General features: G+C 48.6%; 1 protein-coding gene and 1 long non-coding RNA gene across 5 annotated transcripts in view; one reads left to right on the forward strand and one right to left on the reverse strand.

Moving 5' to 3' along the window:
• The window catches only part of LOC146545597 (uncharacterized), a 34,905-nt gene extending 12,055 nt beyond the window's left edge, over nt 1-22,850 (reverse strand). The window contains exons 1-5 of one of the 4 annotated variants that reach the window (XR_014880160.1): nt 22,701-22,850; nt 21,906-22,205; nt 4,027-4,088; nt 3,315-3,509; nt 875-3,154 (exon numbers count right to left, since the gene is read on the reverse strand). This is a non-coding gene — a long non-coding RNA (uncharacterized LOC146545597). Of the gene's footprint in view, nt 1-874; nt 3,510-4,026; nt 4,089-21,905; nt 22,206-22,700 lie in introns of those variants that run through there. The other 3 variants (XR_014880158.1, XR_014880157.1, XR_014880161.1) reach the window with 3 other exon arrangements.
• LOC104916808 (maestro heat-like repeat-containing protein family member 2B) lies at nt 5,758-16,215 on the forward strand. The gene is made up of 30 exons (XM_085216784.1): nt 5,758-5,782; nt 6,069-6,190; nt 6,331-6,754; nt 6,870-6,968; nt 7,103-7,254; nt 7,599-7,742; nt 8,274-8,366; nt 8,651-8,720; nt 8,836-8,949; nt 9,035-9,108; nt 9,441-9,560; nt 9,705-9,812; nt 9,916-10,075; nt 10,203-10,243; nt 10,388-10,529; nt 10,926-10,978; nt 11,308-11,415; nt 11,693-11,812; nt 11,991-12,113; nt 12,249-12,404; nt 12,626-12,748; nt 13,059-13,138; nt 13,545-13,680; nt 13,796-13,888; nt 14,280-14,375; nt 14,550-14,673; nt 14,875-14,984; nt 15,456-15,608; nt 15,865-16,019; nt 16,164-16,215. The coding sequence occupies exons 1-30, from the start codon at nt 5,758-5,760 to the stop codon at nt 16,213-16,215; spliced, it is 3,570 nt and encodes a 1,189-aa protein (XP_085072910.1).
• Nucleotides 22,851-23,091: the final 241 nt, after the last annotated feature.

A 23,091-nucleotide genomic window follows, 5' to 3' on the forward strand; every position in this document is an offset into this window, starting at 1 on the left:
TACAAGGAGTAGTTATTTAGAGGAGGATCATTGCTCAGCTGACTGCACTGGATCTGTTCGGGAACAGAGGAGTACTAAAGAACGTACCCTGGTCATGAAAACCCTTGATTTCTTACTGCTCATCATTGCTTTCCCTCAGAAAGCAGGGATTTGCATAATGTGTAGTTGTCAGCTAGAAGTGAACGATAGGTGAAGGCAGACAACTTACTAACTTATCCAGATGGAAACAAATGTGTCTTTTGTAAGTCAGATGGCAATGGTGTGATGTAAGCCAATTTTATGAAAAATGGTAAACTCCCACTCATAGAAACATTCCTCTCTTCTGGCACAAGCTGAAGCCTATTATAGAAATATATTCTTCCAAATGTCCTGTTGGTCAAGAAGCTAATCAGCTCATGGCTGGCCACGTCTGGGTGATGATCTGAACGATATATGAAACTGTCACTGAGAAAATTAACTCCAAGTATTTTATGGTGGTGCAGAAGACTGAAGCTAGAGTGTAATTAACAGGGAATGGAGAAGGGACTACTTCTCAAAATTGTGCATTTTAGTAAGATAAACACAAGTATGAATGCGAGGTTTTGGAATGTGGTATTTCTCAAAGCAGTCGGGGTCTAAGATTTGAGGAGTCTATGAAGTTTATGAAACAAAGTGGTTGATGGATTATTGTCTCAATCCCAGATTATGATAGAGATTGTGATAGAAAGAGGAAGTTGTAACTAGCAGTATGGCATCTGATTAAAAGAACTGGATGCATCCCTCTTAACAGATATGTGTTGGTTGCTCTTTTTTGTCTTCTACTTAAAATGACAAATATATGAGATTTTTTTTCCTCAGAAATAACCAAGAGGGAAACAAATATGCAATGAATATATATAGGTTGCTCTGAAAGTAGCATCTTCTATTTATTTCCAAGGAAATTACAACAGATACAAAGAGCACAATCACACTGTTCAATAAGCAAATTCTCAGCTACAAAACATGATTTTTCAACATTGCCACCACCATAAGCTATGCATTTTTGCCAGTGATGAACAAGAGCCTGCATGGCCTCTTCACGGAGGAATTTAATGACACACCGTTGCTTCATCTGCACTTTCATGTCAGACACTGTTGTGTCAGACTGCCACCCTGCTGCCATCTGTCACACGGCGACAAAATGTAGTTTTGTTGATATTGGCGAGAAGGTTCCACCTCCAGTGCCATAGCCCCAACATTCACCTCTGACATTGTGGGCCAGTGTCATAAAACAGGAGGCATTATTTTCAGAGCAGCTCTCTTATAACTAATTGTACATAATGCCATCACGCATGTTTCACAATTATTTGGAGGGCAGAGTGTGAATGAAAGGCCTCACTCAAGAGGACATGTTCTGGGCTGCAGGAGCAGAAGTGTGGAGAATTTTAGATAGATATCCACTACAGGAAGAAACAGGCCTTAAGAAATGGCCTTTCCTCTCTTAATTTCTGAAGCTGACAGCACCAAAAAGACACTTGTGTATTTTGCAGACCCAGTGGGTCTGACTAGAATACTTTCTCTTCTCTCTGGGCAGAGTAGGGTGATGACATTTCTTTCCAGATTTACTGGCTCCATAAGAAACAGCAGAGAGTAAGAGGCCATAAAGAAGACAAAGACCTTTTGCCACGAGGCATTTTAAATCTGCATAAGATGAACACACGAATACAGAGTTCCTGTGCCTGAAAGCAATTCAGCAGTGTGACAGCCACCTGGAATAACAAGTGGGGGCATTCCTCCTCCTTCTCAGCCTGCCCTACACTTCTGCAGCCCTGCATACAACCATCTCACACCAGCTGTTCCCCAGGGGACTGTGATGCCAAATTCAAAAATGAAAAAAAACGCAACCATCTTTCATGTTATCATCATATGTGGTCTATTGTGTAACAGCAGAAAGGACAGGCCTGGTGAAATAGAGAACTGGTTCCAAGCTTGCTGCTCAAAATAATTTATTGTATGCTTCATATTAAAGTCCTTCCATTCAATTTGGAAGAATTTGTGCCACATAAAACAATATTTTGTTTCTAAGTGTAGTTATTGTTTCAGTTATTGTTTCATAGATGTACAGGAGGATATAGCCTTTTTCCTACTACTGCCTTTAACTGAGTTTGTATTACTAGAAAATTTCAGAGTAAATGTAAAGTGTCAAAGTAATTGGCCACTTTTTTTTTTTTTCCTGTCCATTTTTTTTTCATACCTTAGGGACAAATATTGCATATCTAAAGCTCATCCAAATAATTAACTTAAGTTCCTTTTGTTGGGTACTTGTAATAGGAACTTCAAATTTTTTTAAAAATCCCAGACTTGGAGAAGTATTTGCAAAAATTGTAACATCTCTTCACATTCAGTGTTCAGGGAATCTGTATTTCCTCTCAGTGTTTTACTGAAGATATATCCCTCAAAGGAGGGAAGGAATCCTTACAGGTCTGTCTGTTGGGTGCTTATGATGTTAAGTGCTGAATATTGTGCTGAAGTAGCAGGAAATTGGAAAAACAAATATTTTCCTTGCCTTTTTCTTTGTTTATACCTCTACAAATTTTACTGTTCCTCATAAATTAATTCCTTTGGCTTTACCCATTCACCTTTTTTTTTTATAAATACACTGTAGTTACTATAACTACAGCTACTTTTGCAACTCACCAAAGAGCAAAGGAAACACAGATTAAGAATAAAAGTTCCCAATGAAATGTAGCATCAAGAGTTTCTCATGCAAGCTACTGCCAAAAGTAATTCTGAGGCTCTTTTGTCAGCAAATGCTTCACAGCGTGATAAAATGAAATCATTTAAGGCAGGCAGTCACAGACTGTAAAGGATATCACATATAACACAATGACATTTAAAGAGGCTTCAGGAGTTCTGTAAGTGCAACCTGTATCTGAGTCAAAGCATTACGTCTCAAACTTACAGATGTACGTTTCCAAATTTTGCTTCAGTGTGACATTAACTGCCTTTGGTGTCTTTTGAAATGATAAATTCATAAAAATCAGAAGTTTAAATATTGTCAAGATAAATATAAATGTAGAGATGTGCCTGGAGGGACTCTTAAAGTCCTGATTCCTTTCAGAAACTCCATCATCAAGTTGAGGAGAAGCTGGAATGATTTTTCCTTCTTCTGGTGGAGATAACTCAATGCTGAATACTGCCAGAAATAAAAGAGCAGAAATCAGAAACACAGTGCTGGTGTTAATACTTTGCTTAGCTCATTGTACGTAATTCTCAGACCCCACTCATCTCAGCTACTTCGTATTATTTGGATGCAGACAGTTCTGAACGAAACAACAGAGAAAGGAATGAAAAACCTGATGAGGGTTTCTCCATTTTGTGATTTAGGTTCTGAAATGCAGCAGCTTCTTCACTGAAATGCCAGGTGTTGTTTTTTGTTTTTGTTTGTTTGTTTAATTCAATTTATTTCTCCAAAGAAACTGAGACTTCTACAGAAAACATCTTTATAAAAAGAAGGGACTCAAAAGGCTCAAAAATTCTTTCTAGATTTCCTGTAGGAAAAAAAAAAAAGAAAAAAAAGTTGTCTTTTTATTAATCTATAAAATACTTCATAAACTTTCCATGCTATATTGACAACTAATAACAGTAACAACGTTACACTGACAAGGCTGCTTTTAACATGCCTTAAACGATTTACAACTTCATCCATGTGCCACTGTAATCAAGGTACACCTAACAGATTTGTATCAGGCCATTAAAAATGATTGATGTTAAATGGAGAACAAACAGAAGTTGAGTCCTACTTTAAGTTAGAAGGCCTAAGCTCTAGAAGGAGATATAGAGATTTCTCTTTTATGGACCCCATCTCCACAGTATGAACACAGAAGAACACAAATGCACATCCATACATAAATGCATGTATATTTTCTGCTGACCATGAGAACTGAATAAAGAGCAAGAGAACTGTGAGTGAGAGTGAGAGTATCCTGACTTGGAGATCTCCAGAAGCCACCTGAACCTGGGCCTGGCATTCTGTGCTGAGTGTCCCTGCTGGGGCAAGGCTTGTACCTGATGAATGCAGAGGTCCTTTCCCATCTCAGCCATGATGTGTTTCCATAGTTCTGTGAATCCTAGAATTAGGAACAATAAATCAACAATCAAAGTTATAGATAATTAAAAAAAAAAAAAGATTAAAACTCACAAGATCCTACTGGACAACTGGGAGGTTTCTCTCCGCAGTTGACTAAGAAGACAGCATTCCCAGGCCCTTCTCTGTCGCAAGTGACATGTGCAATCAAAGTCTATAACCACAGAGCAGTCATAAAGCAGGCATGTTCACTCAGCGCTGCGCACCTATGCTGGATGCAGGGGGTATTCCCTCCTAGCCTGCTTACCGGAGGTCAAGAAAGGCACGTGCTTAAAGAGCAAGCTGCTGACACATGCATTGGATGTCCAAGAAAAGGTTGTTTTATTACAGAGAGACTCCAGAATGACTGACATTTTTCCTCGCCCCGATTCTCAGTTCTTTTACCCATGAGTGGCATTTCTTGCTGGTCATCTGGTGGTCTTTCTGATGAAGGCTGTCATCTTCCTGGCTGAGTACTCTTTGACCTGGGTCAAGTTGGAGGACGCTTGCCTGGCTCTGGTCGGTCCTCTTATCAGCGTCAACTCCATCCATCAATCCGCTGCTTCTTCGTTAGTTTGTGGTTTACTGTCCAGCCTGCTGCCTTGCATTCCAGAGATGGGATAGCTAACAATGTTACTTGGAGAAACAGGAGACTCGCTGTCCGTACTAACTCTCTAGGTCTGTAGAAATGCATCTGTTACCAGGAGCGAAAACCTAGCTTAGAAAGGTCAGAAACGTAGCTGCCAATTCAGCACCTCGTGAAGGCATATAACTTCTAGCCTATCTTATTTTCCTCATTTCACAAGGAACTTCTTGCCCTTCTTCCATCAAATCTGGTTTAACACTCTGGTAATCAATCCAGCCAGCTTGCTCCCCAGAACACTTTGGCCACAACTGCACAGTTGCATTCCATCTCATGCCCACACACCTGTTCTCTCAAATGCGTGCCCAAGATCAAGGTACACAAAACCTCAATCCCAACACCGTCCCAGTAATCAGCCAGTAATTTACAACCTCTACTCTCCCTTCTTCCTTTTGGGACACAGCCTCCAGTCAGAAGGACAGAGAACACTCCTGGTGCTCCCGATCCCTTTAGCGTCTTTCCAAGGGATGCAAAGTCCCTTTCTGACGTTCTGCCGTTTCCTTGTGGCAGCCTCCCATGACCCTACTTGAATGACAGCAAGCAGATGGTGGTGATCTTGTTTGATCAGATGCAGTGGAGTCTCCTTAACATCTCTGACACGTGCCCCTGGAAGACAGCAAAGCTCTCCGGAGAGGTTGTCTGGGCAGCAGATGGGGGCCTCGGTGCCTCCCGGCATGGAGTCCCAGTCACTGAGACAACGCCGGGCAACGGTGCCCAGCAGCTGCTCCCTGGCAGGGGCTCTCCCTCACCCGCTGAGGTGATTCCCTGCGTCAGCATGGAACTGGAACTTCAGAGCCAATAGCGTCACAAAAACGTGCTGAGTTTGTGGCCTGAAGGTTTGCCCTGCGTGCTGCCTGGTCCCCAGCCCGGGCGCGTCATTCTCTGTGAGGTGACACTGCGGTGTGATGTCACAGTGGTACCTCGTACTCCCTTGTGGCAGCGGTGGGAGCGGTGGCTCAGTCCGCTTGTGGGACCCGCAGGAAGTGGAACCAGAGAGAGCGTTGCGTCTATCTGGAGATATCCTGCTATCATGGAGCGGCTGAGAGCCCTTCGAGGTGAGTCCCTCCACCTCTCTGCACACCGCGACGCTGCCCGAGCACGTGTGTGCCTCCAATGTCTGGTTAGGACGTGCCAGCAGCACTGTCCTTGCTCTGCTGAGTGCAGCTGCCCACCGTGGTTTCCCCAGTCCCCCAGCAAGGGGAACGCTCCCTCCCCTGTCCCCGCCAACCACACGCAGCCCCGTGCTGTGGGGCTGGAGGAGCGTTCCTCCCAGAGCTGGCCAGATGCTCGGCCCTGGCTCCAAGCAACACCAGCAGCAGCTGCTCTGCTCTTTCCTTCCAGGTCTCTTTGCTTGTGTGGGCTGCATGCCCAGGCGTACGCGTCGCAGGGAGAAAAGCAGGGTGTCAAGCCCTGTCCCTACCTGCGCCGTGACTTTGCTGCTGCAGTGCCTGCAAGATCGGGAGGTGAGTTGGGGACATCCAACCATCAATCCTTGCCCTCCTGGCCCAGGGCCACTGTCCTGTGGGTGCCAGGCCCTGGCAGCACATCCACACAGCGATGGGTGGCAGAGGGCAAAGCGAGCGTGACTGACCCTTGTCCCCAGGGTGACCGAGCGCAGGCGTACTGTGAGCTGGAGAGCGCCCTGTGGGAAGACAACAGCCGCCCGCCGTGCGGAGTGGTGAACCGGCTGCTGGCAGAGGTGTCCCAGGACCTGACGGCAGCCCAGGTGAGGGGTCACTGCCAAAGGCAAAAGGAGCCGCCTGCCCACGCTGGTGTTCTGCTGGTGGATGGTGGTGGCTTAGCCCTTCCAAAGGCCTCAGGTAATCTCCTGTGCCGCGTGTCACCAGAGACTCTTTTTCAGGGCGTGACTGGCAATATGAAGACAGCTGCCAGCAATGTCCTGGTGGCTCTGGCTCGGACGCACTTCACCTTGGTGATGGCCGAGCTCCAGAGCCACCTGAAGGCCACGGGGGACATGTGCAAGGAGTTTGTGCTCGTCACCCTGAGCAAACTCTTCAGCACCTATGGTAGAGTGCCCTCCCCTCCACGCGTGATCTGCGTTGAGCTGGGGGATGCAGGGCTGTAGCCCCTCCTCCCTCGCTGCCGGGACTCTGACTGTGGCCCTCTCCTTCCTCTCTGCAGCTCCGCAGTGCATCCCCTTCGTGTGGCTGATGCTGGCCGGCCTGCGCAGTGTGGTGGGCCAGGTGAGGAGTGGCCAGACCCTGCGCATCGCTTGTGCTGGTGAGTGCTGGACCCAGACAGGACAGCCCTTGCACCTCGCCCTGTTGCAGACTCTCACAGGCTCCCTTCTCTCACTCTCTTTTTCTTTAAAAAAATATATATATTACTTTTTTATTATTATTTTGTTTTTTCAGTTGTGAAACAGTGGCTGGACGGAGTCAAGATGAACTTGTCCTCTGGAACCCAGTGCCCCTGGCCTGCCATGGAGAAAGAGCAAATTTATGAGAACCTTCACGAGCTGCTCTTCTCTGTGGTGTGGAACTGGCAGGACTGCCAGGAGGAGGAGGTGAGCATTGCTGCACTCCCAGCCCAGGATGGCAGCAGGGGCACCCATGTCGGCAGCTCTGTCTGTGCCCAGCAGGCTGAGAGCCGAGGGGTGATGAGAGGGAGTGGGCTGGCTCTGCAAAGGGCCCTGAACTGGCTCTGTGCTGGGAAGCAGCCGCATGTCACAGCACTGTGGCAGGAAGAGCTGGGGATGAGGCTATGGGGAAAACCTGCCTGCCCTCCAGAGCAAGCCCATCTCCTGCTGAGTGTGGGGGTGTGGGGAAGGGGAAGGGAAAGAGAAAACCCTCTCTGTAGGAAGGGCAAACCTTCAGTCTTTGATGCCGGGCCTCTGCCATTCCTTTCCAGGACAAACACGCTGTCCTCGGGGCTGTGTCTGCCATGCTGGATGTTCTCCTGCAACAGAAGCTGCACCGAGAGCACGTCTGGGAGCAGCTCCTCTGGCTTGTGCACCCATGTCAGGAGATCCAAGACACCTGCAGGGTGGCCAAGGTGAGACGTTGTGCAGGGCTCAGGGTGGACGTGGGGCCCGTGCAAGTGCCACGAGGGGTCAGGGGGATGCAGGGAGGAGGTGGGGAGCCCTTGGAGAAAGATGAAACGAGTGTTCAAGGGAGGTCTGAGGCTTCCTGAGCTCTTCACTCAAAGAAGGAACAACCCGGACAGGAGCCAGGGGGGAGCCAAGAGTCACTGGGGCTCATCTCCTGGGGATGGGAGACTTCACCACCACCACTGTGGGGCTCTGAGTGCCTGAGGAGCTCTGTGCTAACGACTGGGAGGACCACATCCAGTTGCATCTGATGGGGGAGAAGTGGGCTGCTGGGTGGGAAATGCCTGCAAATGGTGCCCAAACATGGCTCGACTGAGAGCAGAGAGACTCTCTTGGAGCTGCTGGGAGGTGGGGGATAAACAAGAATGCCTGAGCAGGAGCTTTTCCCTGCAGAGAAACAATTGGGAAACAGTTTCTCCACTCCCAAGTGGCTAGATGTGGCTTCATCCCTTTCTTCCTCTCCTGGTCTCTCACAGAGCCTCACTCTCTTCCTGGAGGCCTTAGAGGGCACTGAGTCTGTCATCCCAAGGGACAAGTTTCAGAACATCACCAGTGCCGTGTTCTACCAGGTAAGGGGAGCCTATCCTTGTGCCCACAGCAGTTTCCCTCTTGGCTAAGTCTCAGGAGGACTGCAAAGCTCTGAGCCCCTGACTAAGGCGGCTCAGTCTTAGCTCCTGCATGCTCAAGGCTGCTCCAGAGCTGTGGGTGTACCCCCGGGGATGCTGCGGGGCGGGCTGGGTTTTGTCTGTCTGTCCTCTTCCTGAGAGTGCCCAGGGAGATGAGAGCGGGCAGCACAGTGTCTTTTCTGTCCTCAGTGCTGATTGATTTTCTCAAATGGACCTTGTTCCCACAGCTCTATGACGACAGCAAGCAGCACAGCGAGGCTGATCGTGCACAGCTGACCCACTGCATCATGCTGCAGGGTAAGGAGAGGAGCTTTGGCAATGCCTGGCAGTGCCCTGGCCAAAACCTCTCTCACAAACCTCAGGAATGGGCGTGAGTTTCTTGCTAACACAGCGCGGGATTTCCTCCCTGCAGCCCGGATCTGCCCAGAGGAAATGATCCTGTTTCTGCAGTCGCAGCTGGGAGATGACTGGGAGGCTGGATGCGTGGCAGCCCTGGGTCTGCTGGGTACTCTGGCTCGCTCTGATGGTCAGTACCACCGGCTGGGACTTCCAGGGATCCCTTCTGCCATCTGGGTTGTGGCTCCGCTCATGTTCCTGCACATCTCTTGCAGAGCCCATGATGACGGAGAAGCTGCCCCAGGTTGTCAAGGCTGTGCAGCGTCTGTGCAGCGACCCCAGGATCCGGGTGAGCTGGTTTGGGAAAGGAAAGCGTTGTCAGGGTGGTGATGCTGCTGTCAGCGCGGGCAGGGCTGGGGTGATCAGGGAGGTGCTGGGGCATTGACTACACAGTTGTGATGCCTCCCATGGGGAGAGCAGGCAGAGTGGAGTGGGCAGGTCCCCGTGCTGTGCATGGAAAGCGCACAGTCTGGTGCTAAGGTCTGGCCTTCACCTCAGGAGCCAGGGCTCCTCCTCTGCCCTTGTTGTCTCTGCTCGTGCCCAAAGGGCTGCCCCAACAAGCAGGTGGCTTCCCTTTGCCTTCTGACCAGGAAAATCACACCCACAATTGATCCCTTGCAGGTGAGGATGGCTATTCTGTACTTCATCAAGGAACTGCTCAGTTCCAACACCCGGAGCTGCTCAGCTTGGGATGTGGTGGGGCACATCTTCAGTGAATTCAGCCGTACCACGGAAAGAAGGGTAAGGACAGTGGACAACATCTTCTTTGGGAAGACCTGTGCTGCTCAGAGGGTGGCACAGAATCACCACTGGGGCCACACTTGAGCCTCCCGAGAGGCTCCTGAGAACTGAGCGTAACCAGGTTTCCACACCACTGTTATGCAGGCAGCCGGACACCTTTCTGCCGAGGAAGCCCAGGAAGAAGGAGCTCTCCAAGCACTGTGCATGGACATCCTGGGGTCACTGGACTTCTCTGTGAGAGGGATGTCCAAAGTAAGTCACACTCTGCCTTGCACTCGGGGAAATTCACAGAATCCTCTTCATCTCTGAGCAGAGGCAGAAATGCTGACATGCTCAACTGCCTCGTTCCCTACAGCTCCTGTGGCCGCGGCTGCTGTTGTTCGTGGTGCCAGCCCAATACACCGGCATGCTGATCCCGGTCTCCCGCTGTGTCCGAGCCCTGTCCGAGAGAGAGGATCTGACAGGACGGCGGATAGAAGATCTGGATCCCCATTTTGTCAACTCCATGTTTCAAGGTAGGAGCAGAAAGTCCCCCTGTGAGCTCTGCTGATCTGTGGTAGCACCCAGAAGGGACAGTGGAGGTGCGTGTGGCTGGGCACAGAGTGTCTTGGAGTCTTACTCAGCACTTTTGTCTCCTCGCAGGCCCACTGCTGACTCCCCAGACACTGCTGGTGCGCCTATTGGTGAGTAGATGCTCCAGAGGCCGGTGCCAGAAGCCCCCAGGAGGAAGCAGCATGGCCAAGGGCAGAGCCAAGCTGCTTCCATCCTGGGGAGAAGCCGCTGCTCTTGCTGCAGAAGTGACCCTGCTTCTCCTTGCTCTCCTTCAGGTGGTGGCAGGCAGCCCTGTTACAGGCAGCAAACTCCAAGCCGCTGCCTTACTGCTGATGCAAAACCTGCACAGCAGGTTCCACAGAGCTGTGGGGGTCATGTGGGCTACTGAGATCCCCCTGCTGCTGCAGTGTCTTGAAGGTAAAGTGCTGGTGGGGAGGGAGAGGCGGAGGCAGGGAAGGGCGGGAGTGAAAATGCATCTCTGCAGTGTGGCAGAGGGGAAGCATTTCCTGCAGCCCAGTGCTGCTCTGTCTGCATTCCAGGGAGACAGCGCTGAGGCCCGGGGACCTTTTCCCCTGGGGATCTGCCCATTCCAGGACACGGATGGGCCCTTCACGTGCCCTCAGAAAGCAGTCTTGGAGCAGTTAGTTCTGTGTTCCTGCAGGGACAGTGTTTGTGGGGAGGGACAGGTCATTGTGGAGGGGGTGTGGGTCCCAGCTTGGCAGTGTCAAGTGCCAGGCCAAGCCAGGTTTGCAGCAGCTCTTCTTCTGTGGCTTGATCCCAAGTAAGGGTCTTTTTCTTCCTATTGCTGTGCAGGGAAAGAGGAGAGCTTCCTGGACTCTGCAGAGTTTGAGCGCCGTCTGCTAAAGGTACAGCATTGCTGGGAGGCGCGGTGCAGAGAAGTGCTTGCCTGCCCCAAGTAGCCCCGCTCCCATATGAGCCACTGTGGGACAGGAACAGCCTCTCAAACGCTGCTGCGGAGCGGCCGCACGCCTTTGTGGCGCTGCCTCTTCTGCTCTGTGCCAAGGCCAAGGGGTCTTAGGAGAAGAACGGCAGGAGGCTTTAATGGAGGGAATGCTGGGGGAGCTGGGAGAGGGACTGTTCTTCCAGGCACCTCTCCCCAGAAGGCTGCAGCAACCTGGGAGTGAGGGAAGAGGCAAAGGGCAAGGGAACATTGTCTTCTCCTGTTCTCCAACAGTTCCTGAGGGCGTCAGTGGACACCACAGAGGATGAGGCCTGGACCGAGGCCCTGAGCTGCGAGCTGAGCCGGTGGCTGAGCAGCTCTGCCAGCAGCTCTGGAGAAAAGGTGAGTTCCCCCTGGCTCTACCCAGCAGTGCAGCTGCAGGTGTCCAACTGGGGCTGGGGCTGCGGCTGGTGCTTTGCCCACGCGGGATGCTGATGCTGCTTCCCCAGTCTGTGCCCCCCAGAGGACCTTTCCCTGCAATCTGCTCAGGGATGGCTAAAGCTCGGCCCTGCAGCTGCTCTCAGAGACTCCCAGGGAGCGTGAGTCCTTCCCTCCTGGCCCTTCACCAGCAGGTCAGGCTGCTGCCACATCTCAGCTTCTTCCTTCCCTTCCCATGCAGTCTTTCCTGTACAAGGCTCTGGGGACAGTGCTGGGAGCCTGTAAGAGAGTCCTCCACGTCCAGGAGAAGCTGCTGCAGCACCTGGAGGAAGCAAACGCGGAGGAGCCATGTGAGGCCCAGGTGAGCTCTCCTCTCCTCTCCTCCAGCTCCTGCGAGCATCCTCGCTCTGTCCCTGGGGGGCAGAGGGCTTCTCCTGGCCCTGCTGCGGGCCTTTCCATCTCCTCACTGCTGCCATTTTCCTCAGGAGAGGACCTGTAGGTTCAGGCCTGTGCCAACTGCCCCTTGTTCTTTTGTGCAGGGAATCATCTCTCTTCTCAGCCATGCTGCTGAGAGCAACTTCCAGACAGTCCTGGCCACGCTCACCATGTTTGCGTCCAGGCTGTGCAAAGGCCGCAATGCGAGGATTTCCAGGCGCAAGAAGGTAAAGCGTTACGGGTTTCCATCTTGGCATTCTTCTGCCTTATTTTCACAGCAGCTCCTGCCTTGGGAGCCCAGGTGCATCGCGGGGCACTGGGAGCTGTTGAGCAAGTGTCTCAAGGCATTTCTTCCCACACAGATGGAGCTGGACAGCACGAGAGCTCATGCCACACGCAGCGCTCTCATGCTCGCCCACGGCAGCTTGGCACTGCGTGCCTCCAAGGAACAGCTGCTCGCCCACCTGGAGGGAGACATCGTGGGCAACATCCTGATGCTCTACAGCTGCAGCTGCCGGGTGAGAGCTCAAAGCGCGCCAGGGTGTCTGAGCGCCCAGCTGCAGCCCCTCCACATGGGGGGATGCTGAGATGGGCCTTCCCTTTCCAAAGGTCCCTCGGGGAATGCTTTGTACCCAGATGAAGATCCAAGCCCTTCCCTTCGCGTTGCCCCCACGTGTCCCCCTTGCAGCCCTTGTCCCGTCCTACAGTTGAAAGAATGTTCTTCTCTCTTGGGCCTCAGGACTTGCAGAACAAGCTCGCGCTGGTGCAGAGCATCACCGACTGCAGCTCTGCCTTCCAAGCTGTGGGTGATTCTGCATGCTTTAACCCCTCCTTGAAGGGAAAGCTTCTGGACATCCTGATGGTGAGTGCCTAGAGACAGGGCTGTCTGCAGAGGAGTTCTGGGCTGCGCCACGAGACTCGCTTCCCTGGGGGCATGCAGGTCTCCATCAGCCACACGTCTCCAGCTGCTGGGGACCTTGGGTGCTGGCAGGCAGCGGCTGGGCAGCGGGCTAGGTGCACCAGCTGTCGAGCTGCTGCATCCTGCAGTGCTTCCGTGGGAAACATGGGAGTGATGGGTCTGGTGTGTGGCAGTTGTGTCTGTCTCGGGGCTGGGTGGAACAGCTCTCGTGTGCCCCCTGCCCACCTTGACAGTGTCTCTCTGGGACTTGCAGGACTTGCTGAAGAAGTATTACTCGGGCATCCCTGTCTCCCCAGTGCCTCTCAAGGTGGTTCTGGCCCTGGAGCAGTTGAGGTAAGGACTGAGGTTGCAAGGCAGGATGGTGGTCCCCATTTTGGGTAGCTCCTGAAGGCCTGGAGGGGGCAGGGGGGGAGGAGCCGCATCTACAGGAGAGACGGCTGGGCTGTTGTGCCCGGCGAAGCTGAGGTTCTGGGCAAGAAGAAAGGCCCTGGTGCTCCTGTCCCCTGGCAGGGAAGAGAAAGGAGAGCTGGGGTCTTCTTCCCTTCAGAGCGGGAGGTGGTTCACTGCTGCTGGGGAGGAGGCGGGCGCTGCTGGAACTGAAGACAGTGCTCAGCAGCATGAGCTGGGGGTATTGGCTTTGTAGCTGTCGATTAGGAGAAACTCCGGTGTTGTCTGAACCAGTCTGGAGAGCACTGGTCAAGGCCCTTTCTGATTTCTCTTGCTTTTTTCCTCCTGTCAGCAAGCTGAAGCCCTCTTTTGAAAGCAAGGACGTGTGTGAGATGTTGGTCCTGTGCTGCAAAAACATTGTGACACACCCTTCAGCGGAGATGATGCTGAAGATCAGGAAGTCACAGCAAGCAGCTCAGTACCTGCAGGTAACCTGCTGTAACTTTCCCGGCCACCTCTTGGTCAAACCCTACCTCAGCACACACAACCTATGCTCTGGCAGCAGCCGTCATGCTATACCTCACTTCCCTCTTCTGCTTTCAGCTTCAGCAAACATCACTGAAAGCTCTGGGCCGGCTCATGGCAGTCCTGCTGGAGACAGAGCCCACCGGCAGCTTCTTTCAGAACATAGTCCATGTGAGTATGTGTGGGGCAAGGGAGAAATCATATTGCCTGTCAGTAGTGGAGGTAGAGATCTGAGGACTGAGAGGATGACCAGAGGGGGAGAAATCTCCTGCTGACGTGCCAGCTCACTGCGAGCTCAGAAATGGGCAGAGAAGAGGGCCCTGCAGGGGGAAAGGCAGGAGGCAGCCCCTGGCAGGCCACAGCCAAGAAAAAGCTCCTGGGTTAGGAGGCAGGAGTGACTGCAGAGAGTGGGAGCAGCAGTGCCGATGCTCAAGGAGGGGGGAGGCCACATGGAGCAACAGGACAGATCTTGAGGGAAAGTGCTGGGAAAGGAGGGACAGGGAGAGGGGTGGCAGGAAGGGAAAGAAAAGATGTCCTCATTGAGACAGATGCTCTACCCCAGGTCCTGCGGAGATCATTGATATCGGAGAACATGTGGGAGCGCAAGAGGGCCCTGCAGACCTGCTCCCAGCTTCTGTCTGTTTGTGAAGAGCTTCAAGTGAGTAAAGAGCCCCACTGCATGCCCCCTGCTCCCTCCCCAGTGCCCCTGAGCTGGAAGGCAAGCTCCACCCAGTTGTGCATGCTGTGTCATGGCATGGGGAAGGCACAGGCAGGAAAAGCTAGGGAGATCTGGGGCCGTCCACAGCTTTGTTCCTGCCTCTCACCCCTGCAGAGAGGAGATGCTTGCGAGCACTTTGGCTCCTTGGTGGGATTGCTGGCACCTCTGACGTGCGACCCCATGCCTGCATCCCGCCAGTTGGCTGTCACCTGTCTGAACTCCCTTCTCCGAATCCAAGGTGAGTAGAGCAGGCGTGCTCCAGCCCTCTCCCTCCTCTGTAGCACTACCAGAGCCTCACAGGCTGGGCCCTGTTTACAGGAGGGAGAGGCACCGTGCACAGCTCTCTTCTTGTCCCCACCCTGTCCTCTGTCTCTCCCCCGTGGAAAGCAGTTCCATTTCCAGAAGCATGACTTCCCTTTTCTCCCCGTGCTCTTTCCAGGCAAAGCAGCCAACAGAGTCATTGAGACAAGAGACCTTGGGAGCCTGTGTGAGGGGCTGCATGCCTGCAGCGTCGTCTCTCAGCTCCAGACCACGTCCAAAATGGCAAGAGTAAGTGGACCCAAAAAGGGGTGGTGAGATCTCACTGTGTAGGCTTCTGCACAACCCTGTACTGCTCCCAGCCTTTCACACTATTTCCAAAATGAGCTGTCACCCTGAGACTGCTTTTCTCAGCAAGTAGCAGGAGGCTCTGAGCTATGTCTGGCCTCAGGCACCCAGTGCAAGGAGGTGACACCATGATGTGCATTTCTGAGTGTTTGTGACTGTGCGTGTGTGTGTGCACTTGCGTGTATGAGTGACTGTGGCTGCTGGGAGGTAGGCTTTGCATGTAAGCAAACACCATGGGTGCAGAAGCTGAGAGAAGGCTCAACCGCCTTCCGTATAAATAGCAGGGTACAGACAGCAGGAGCGTTGTGAGTGACCAGCAAGCCACTGAACTAAGAATGCCCTCGACTGCTTTCTGTTTTGAAGAGCTGCCGCAGAGCAGTGATGGGATCTCTCCTGCTTCTTATTTCTCTGCAGATCGTGTGCAGAAACTTCCCCGTCGAACGCACCGTTGACTTCATGATGGCCATCAAGGAGACCATCCGGACAGCCAAAGGAGTGCGCGTGCGTGCTGCTGGGAAGTGGATGACCACCTTTCTGCAGATGATCAGGAAGGACATCTGTTGGAACGTAAGAGACTTTCTTCCACATGTCTTGTTTTTTTTCTGGCTGGTTGCACTGTGCCTTGTGCCCTTTGCCTCTTGTGCTAAAGAAGCACAGCCTGAGCACAAAGCCAGGGCTTGGACAGGGTAGCAGGTCTGAAATTTAGGCGTAGGCCTTGGCAGCATGTCAAGGGAGCAGGCAGTGCTCATGCGCTGAATGGCCATGGTTAGGCCTGCAGAGTCCAGGATGCAGCAAGTCGTTCTTTCTCCCCTTCTTCTTTCAGGTGCCACCGATCCTCTACATCCTGCGCAGCTGCACGTCGTCCCCGCAGCAGAGCACGTTCATGCCCTTCCTGTGCCAGGCGGTGGCCATCCTCACCCGCTGTCAGAAGGAGTTTGTGATTGACAACTTCTCCCGGCAGCTTGAGCCCACAGACAGGTACTGGCACTCCTGCCTTTGCTGTTGCTGAGGTCACAGTTGTAGCTTGCCTCTGCCAGAGGGATTCAGGGATTCTTTCTTCCTCGGACAGTCAGTTTAAGGTGAAAATTACTCAGTCACAACTTGAGACTCTCCTTTTTCTAGTGAGACATGGAGGAGAATAAGAGAGTTTTGCCTTCAACGGTGGAGCCAGTAGAAGAAAAGAAAGGGAAAGAAAGGAAAAGACAAGACAAGACAAGAGAGCAGAAGGAAGAGAAGAGAAGAGAAGAGAAGAGAAGAGAAGAGAAGAGAAGAGAAGAGAAGAGAAGAGAAGAGAAGAGAAGAGAAGAGAAGAGAAGAGAAGAGAAGAGAAGAGAGAGAGAGAAGAGAAGAGAAAGAGAAGAGAAAGAGAAAAGAGAAAGAAAAAGAGAAAGAGAAAGAGAAAGAGAAAAGAGAAAGAGAAAGAGAGAAGTCAGGAAATGAGAAGAGAAGGAGAGAATAAGAAGAGGAAGAGAGGAGCAGAGAAGAAAAGAAAGAGAAGAGAAAGAGAAAGAGAAGAAAGAAAGAGAGAGAAGAGAAGAGAAGAAAGAGAAGAGAAGAGAAAGAGAAGAGAGAAGAGAAGAGAAGAGAAGAGAGAAGGAAGAGAAGAGAAGAGAAGAAGAAGAGAAGAGAAAAGAGAAGAGAAGAGAAGAGAGAGAAGAGAAGAGAAGAGAAGAGAAGAGAAGAAAGAGAAGAAGAGAAGGAGAAAGAGAAGAGAAGAGAAGAGAAAGAGAAGAGAAGAAAGAGAAGAGAAAAGAGAAGAGAAAGAGAAGAGAAGAGAAGAGAAAGAGAAAGAGAAGAGAAAGAGAAAGAGAAGAGAAGAGAAGAGAAGAGAAGAGAAGAGAAGAGAAGAGAAGAAAGAGAAGAGAAGAGAAGAGAGAGAAGAGAAGAGAAGAGAAGGAGAAGAGAAGGAGAAGAGAAGGAGAAGAGAAGGAGAAGAGAAGGAGAAGAGAAGGAGAAGGAGAAGGAGAAGGAGAAGAGAAGAGAAGAAAGAGAAGAGAAGAGAAGAGAAGAGAAGAGAAGAGAAGAGAAGAGAAGAGAAGAGAAGAGAAGAGAAGAGAAGAGAAGAGAAGAGAAGAGAAGAGAAGATGAGCTAAAAAGAAATTGTATTATTTATTAAAAATAAATAAAAGAGTGTTTTTTTACCACGGCTTCCTTTTTATAGCTGCTGTCTCTTCTCCATACCAACAACAGAATCACAGAATCACCGAATGACAGGGATTGGAAGGAACCTGGAAAGCTCATCTAGTCAATCCCCTGCCTTAGCAGCTAGATTAGGTCACACATGAACACCTCCAGGCAGGTTTTGAATAATGTCTCCAGAGGAGGAGACCCCACAGCCTCTCCAGGCAACCTGTTCCAGTGCTTCATCACCCTTACCATAAAGTTCTTCTGCATGTTAGTACAAAACTTCCTATGTACAAGTTTTAGGCCATTACTCCTTGTGCTATTGCTACACACTATCGAGAAGAGCCTGGCCTCACCCATTTGCCTCCCACCTTCCTTTAGATGTTTATAAATATTTACCAGATCCCCTCTCACCAGATGTCCTTTTCCCCAGGCTGAACAGAGCGCGGTTACTCAGCCTTTCCTCACATGGGAGGCCCCCAGTCATCCCTGTGGTCGTCCTCTGCTGGACTCCTTCTAGGAGGTCCCTGTCTTTTAACTTAACTTAATTGAGGTGCCCAGAACTGGACACAGTAGTGTAAATGTGGCCTCACCAGTGCAGATAGAGGGGTAGGATCACCTCCCTTGACGTGCTGGCCATGCTGTTTTGATGCCAACACGCAGTTGGGCGATCCCACATGGGCCATTTTAACTTTCTGTCAGTTTACAAGAAAACTGTTTCAGAGACTGAGATTTTCAGGGACTGCTATATGCTTGCATCCTGTGCAAGAAGGTGGCATTAGTGCCTAATTCACCTACATGCGATTTTGGCTTTCTTGAGTATGTTGTTACTACTACTTTTAAGTTGTTTAGAATAATCTTAGTGTTTGAGGAGATAATGGGTTTTTGGTTGTTATTGTTGTTTAGGAGTTTATTGTTCCCGTGCATCTTATGGCATTTTATGGTATTTCTCAAAGCTTTTAGTCATTATTTTACCATTTTATTTATCATCATTTATGGCACAACATGCCTTGGCCCTTCCATACCTTCAGGGTTGACAAAATGAATCATCTCCTTCAACTCTTCTGGCTGTTGAAGAAAAGGCATTGAAACCTTTTGTTACGTAACATTTCGGAGTAAATGATCACATTTGTAGAGTAGTTTTTTGAAGGATGTAGTATATGTTAAGGTAATTAGCTAGTGCTTTTTTCTTCTAACCCGTGGGTAGAGGGCTACATCCAAATTCTAACATCAGACTCAGGATCAGCAAATGATACCATCAGTGTTTGCTGCTGCACTAATGGGATTTTTATGAATGTTGAGAGAAGGGTAGGGGAGGAGAGGAGATGGAAACAGCTGCTTGTGTCAAAGAGTCACAGAGGAAAAGGTTTTGAGCAAGAAAGTGCCCCGCAGCCCTAACAGCAACCTAGCTTCATGCACCAATATTTTTGAAATGTTTTCTTTAGTTTCCTTATGTTACTTAATCAAGGCCATGTAGAGAAAATGGTTGAATATCATGCATAGAGTTGGACATCTTTAGCAGGGTTGTGATTCATCAACTTCAATACCCTATTTCCAAAAGCAGTGGATGCCAGATGTTTGAGAGAATGCTACAAAAACTGTCATGAACAATTAAATAAATGATTTTTTCATAGAGGAAATCATGTCTCAGGCCTTAGGTCTTAATCAACAGAACCAAGAGTTAAAAAGCTGTTCTGGATCAGCAAATCCAGTTCCTTTCTACTTTAAGTAACAATATCTTGTAATGACTTTCAGAACTGAAAAACTAGTTGAATTATAAATTGTAAAAGTTTACCTCAGTAGTCTAAGTGGATTTGTCTCTCACGAAACTATGACACATCTACACATCTCTTTTTCCCTCTTAAATTCCTCACATCTCTAACATTTATTGACAAAATGTGTCATAAGATAATAGGTTGGCAGATAATATTTGGTTGCAGGCTTTAATTTTAACAGTCTTTCAAACCAGAAGTTGTGTGGCTCAGCTCTAGATTTAGATACTTAAATTTAGACAATCAAATGTAGTTGCTGTAGATGCCTTAAATTTGGAGCTCCTCAGTTGTGGAGACAAACATGAGTACCACTGAGAGAATCTGAACTATGTTTAAGCTGTGGGTGGTTCCTCAGTGAGTGGCTGATGCTCATTCAAAATTCAGCAATATCACTTGGCAACTCAGATGGCCAAAGAGATATTTATCTCCTAGCTCTACTTATCTTGGCAGCAAATCTGGAAATATTTAGAAGTTTACAAATGGAAAATGATAGTTAATTTATAATGCTTCTGCTTGAAACAGGTTATTTTATATTAAATGTTTGACTGCTTTTAAGCCTAATTTATTTTTCACTTAACTTTTCTCTCAAAGTCATAAAATAATTAGTGGCACCTGAAATGCTTATTTTTAAATTTCCAATTTATTCAAAAACAGTTGTTTGAGAATCTTACAAATATTGAGAGAACTCAACTGATTACACTCAGTTTCTTTTAGATATCTGTGCTGAGCAATCTGAAAGCTGTATTTCAATTGTCTCCTGTCCAAATAGTCCGTCACTGGCAACCTTCACTGATTCAACTTGGTCTTAGAGCCATCAACATCAGTGATAAACTTTTCTCCCAGAGAGTCAACTTTTGCTTCTGGATATATGTAGCTCAGAAAAGTCATCTACAGAGGAATGGAAATTTAAGGCAACTGAACTGCAGCCTCCATGAGACATCATGGAATTATTTTGATTTGAAGAGTTCCAATCTCTTTTTATGATATTTTTTCCTTTTTGAAAACATTTGAACATTTTCCTTGAAAAAATAGGTCAATGCTTCTAAATTTGCATTATTTTGGCAACAGCATGAAATGTGTATCAACAGTAATAGAAGCCACTCTCACCAGTGGCAGATGGGCTACACAGGTAAGGGTGGAATTAGGCTACAAGTTCACACATCTCTCACAACTACACTGTGCTACTAGTTAGATTTAGTGGGTTTACAGACTTCCAGAAGCACAAAGCAGCTGTCAGCCATGCTTAATTAGACAAGTCTGCAGATGTTTGGCCTCACTAGAACATCATGAAGACACAGAACAAATTCAAAGATAGCCCCAGCAATAGCATTTCTCACACTGGAGAAGAGTAAGGAGGTTGTGGATGCTCCATCCCTGGAGGCATTCAAGGCCAAGCTGGAAATGGCTCTGGGCAGCCTGGTCTAGTGATTGGTGACCCTGTACATAGCAGGGGCTTTGAAACTAGATAATCATTGTCCCTTTCAACCCAGGCTATTCTCTGGTTCTATGATTCTATGATACATTTTATTCACATACAAAGGTCACATGTCTTGCTGTACGTTGCAGCAAAGCATCATGAAGAAAAAGCACACGTCCAACTGTTGTCCCAGGAGCAGCACTTAGTTATTACGGTAACCCCATGAGATGTACCTGGATATTCTGGCACATTTCTGATTGCTTCTTAAGCACAGATCAAGAGCCTACAAGGACAACTCTACAACTCTCTGGAGAGATTCTTACACCAGTGTGCACTGCATACAAAATTGAGGAGAGGGAGTGGTATGAGGCTATTTTTTCTCTAAGGCCCAGTCCAAAACTGACACACAAGTTGTTTAAAGGCACTTCCATCTACAAATTCTGAAGACTCAGGGCCTACGTCAATGAGAAGGACACGTACAACAAAATTCACATAGCTGTCATGCCTATAATGTCTGCCTGTTCCTCTGGAAGCTGGGTAATTTTCTCAGCACAGAAATACTAAGCTTTCAATCTCCATTCACTGCAACTTTATGATCTGTTGATTCATAAACTTGTCACTACAGCTTCCTTCCATAAACTCAACCTGAAATTGCTTTAGTGCAATCATGTCTGGTCTATTAACTCACAAATTATCTTGATCTTTTGAAGATGGCAGCAGCTGCATGTCCTCGACACAGTACAGCAAAATATAAAAACAATCCTCTCTGTTCTTGCACACAGTATCTGTTAACTTGCTGCATGGGATCAGATATGAACTCTGCAGCAGAAAGAAAGAAAGAAAGAAAGAAATGTGCATTCGGTCTGTTTAATAAATAAACCCAGAGCTCAGAGCACGACTGTGTCACAGGGGCAGGTTTATGAGTCAACAGATCATAATGTTTCAGGGAACAGAGATGCCAAGCCTGATGATTATCTGATGAGAAAATTACTTATGGAGAGAGAATTTAAATCTGCTTTAAGTGAATGCTTAAGCAAGAAAGTTTTAATTTCATTTTCCATAAATGCCTATGACAGAAAAAAAAAAAAAAAAAATTAAATGTACCTACAGAAAGGGAAAACAAAAGAGATTAGAAGATTTTTTTTCCTGGAATTACAAATTAAGAACCAGAAGATCTCTCGGTACATACTTTTATTAGTTTATTTCCTTCAGTAACTACCCATGACCTACTTGAAGACACACAGTAGGAAAATATTAAAAAAAAAAAGGAGTTTACATACACCTACACAATCTATTCAGAGACTGTAACAGAAAAATCAAACTATAATTTTCTTTCTGTAATTTCTAAATGCAAGTTTGGTATTCACAATAGAAAATGAAGAGCAAGAGAGAATACTGACAATCACAAGGTGGAAAATGAGATGCAAAGATTCACCATTGGTAATACAAGAATACTGGGAATTTTTTTAAATGGTTTTCTCTGTTGCAATTCGTGGAGGAAAAGCAAAAGTGGCCCAGTGTCTCTCCTGGAGACTATGCTCTGTTACTTACTTGTGTATCTTGTTTCCTTTGTATGTCATGTGTAAAGAGAAATAAATCTTTCTTCTTGCTCCATAGGCCTGCAGATATTTTTGCCCTCAGTTCAACACCGGGGAGACATACAGGCTTTTCTCTTGTGACAATATTCAATTTTCATCCTTCTTTCTGCCCCAAGGCAGTGAGTTGAGGCCAGGCTTCTCTTCTCTCGCAGAAGGCAGCACAACAAAACCTCAAGATTCTGTGTCCAATCCTCAAGCACTAAGGTGGCTCAGTCTGCAGCACCGCCTGCCAGCAGACCAGGAAGGAGCCTCACTGAGGTGAGAGAGTCACAGAATTATTGAGGTTGCAGAAGAACAAACAGATCATCAACCCATCACACTGTGCCCACTAACCATGTCCCTCATAGCCACATCTACATGGCCCTTGAACACATGCAAATTGTGACTGCAATGTCTCACCACACTTTTGGAGATGAAATGTTTCCTAATATCTAACCTGAACCTCCCCTGGAGCAACTTGAGGTTATTCTTTGTCATCCTATCACTATTACCTGGAAGAAGAGGGTGACACCCACCTCACCACAGCCTCGTTTCAGGCAGTTGTAGAGAGCAACGAGGTCTCCCCTGAGCCTCCCCTTCTCCAGAATGAACAATCCCATTTCCTTTGGCTGCCCCCCTTCCCTCTGAACTTGTGCTCCAAGCCCCTCACCTGTTTTGTTGCCCTTCTCTGGACACGCTCCAAGGCCTTAATATCTTTCTTGTAGTGTTGGGCTGAAAACTGAAAACAGTATTCAAGGTGTGGACTCACCAGAGCTGAGTATAGAGGAATGATTTCCTCCCTGCTTCTGCTGGCAGCTGTATTTGTTGGCCACCTGGGGACATCGCTGGTTTATGTTCAGTAATCAACTAACACCCCCAGATCCTTTTCCTCTGCACAGATTTCCAGGCACTCTGAAGACACACAAGCAGAAAGACAAAGCTCAAAGCATAAACAGAGAATAAAACTCACCAAGTCAGTTTTGTCCAGCAGGTTCTTAGCCAACAGGCTAAGGATTTCAGACTGTAGAAGATGACACAATTGTTTTCTTGCAAAAAGACATTAAAAAGCTACAGATTGGCATTAAAAGGTTAGACATATCATTTCACAGACCTTTCTGTAGCACTTTCAAGAATAATGTGACCCATTTGCAGCTTTTCAA

Source organism: Meleagris gallopavo, chromosome 1 (genome assembly GCF_905368555.1).
Source record: "Meleagris gallopavo chromosome 1, MGAL_WU_HG_1.1, whole genome shotgun sequence".
Lineage (NCBI taxonomy): Eukaryota > Metazoa > Chordata > Aves > Galliformes > Phasianidae > Meleagris > Meleagris gallopavo.

Bases quoted from the DNA above. Each gene is read 5' to 3' on its own strand.
- LOC104916808 (XM_085216784.1), top strand. From the start codon at position 5,758: ATGGAGCGGCTGAGAGCCCTTCGAG. The intron at 8,950-9,034 runs GTCAGTACCACC...CATCTCTTGCAG, and splicing joins TACTCTGGCTCGCTCTGATG to AGCCCATGATGACGGAGAAG. The intron at 9,813-9,915 runs GTAAGTCACACT...CGTTCCCTACAG, and splicing joins CTGTGAGAGGGATGTCCAAA to CTCCTGTGGCCGCGGCTGCT.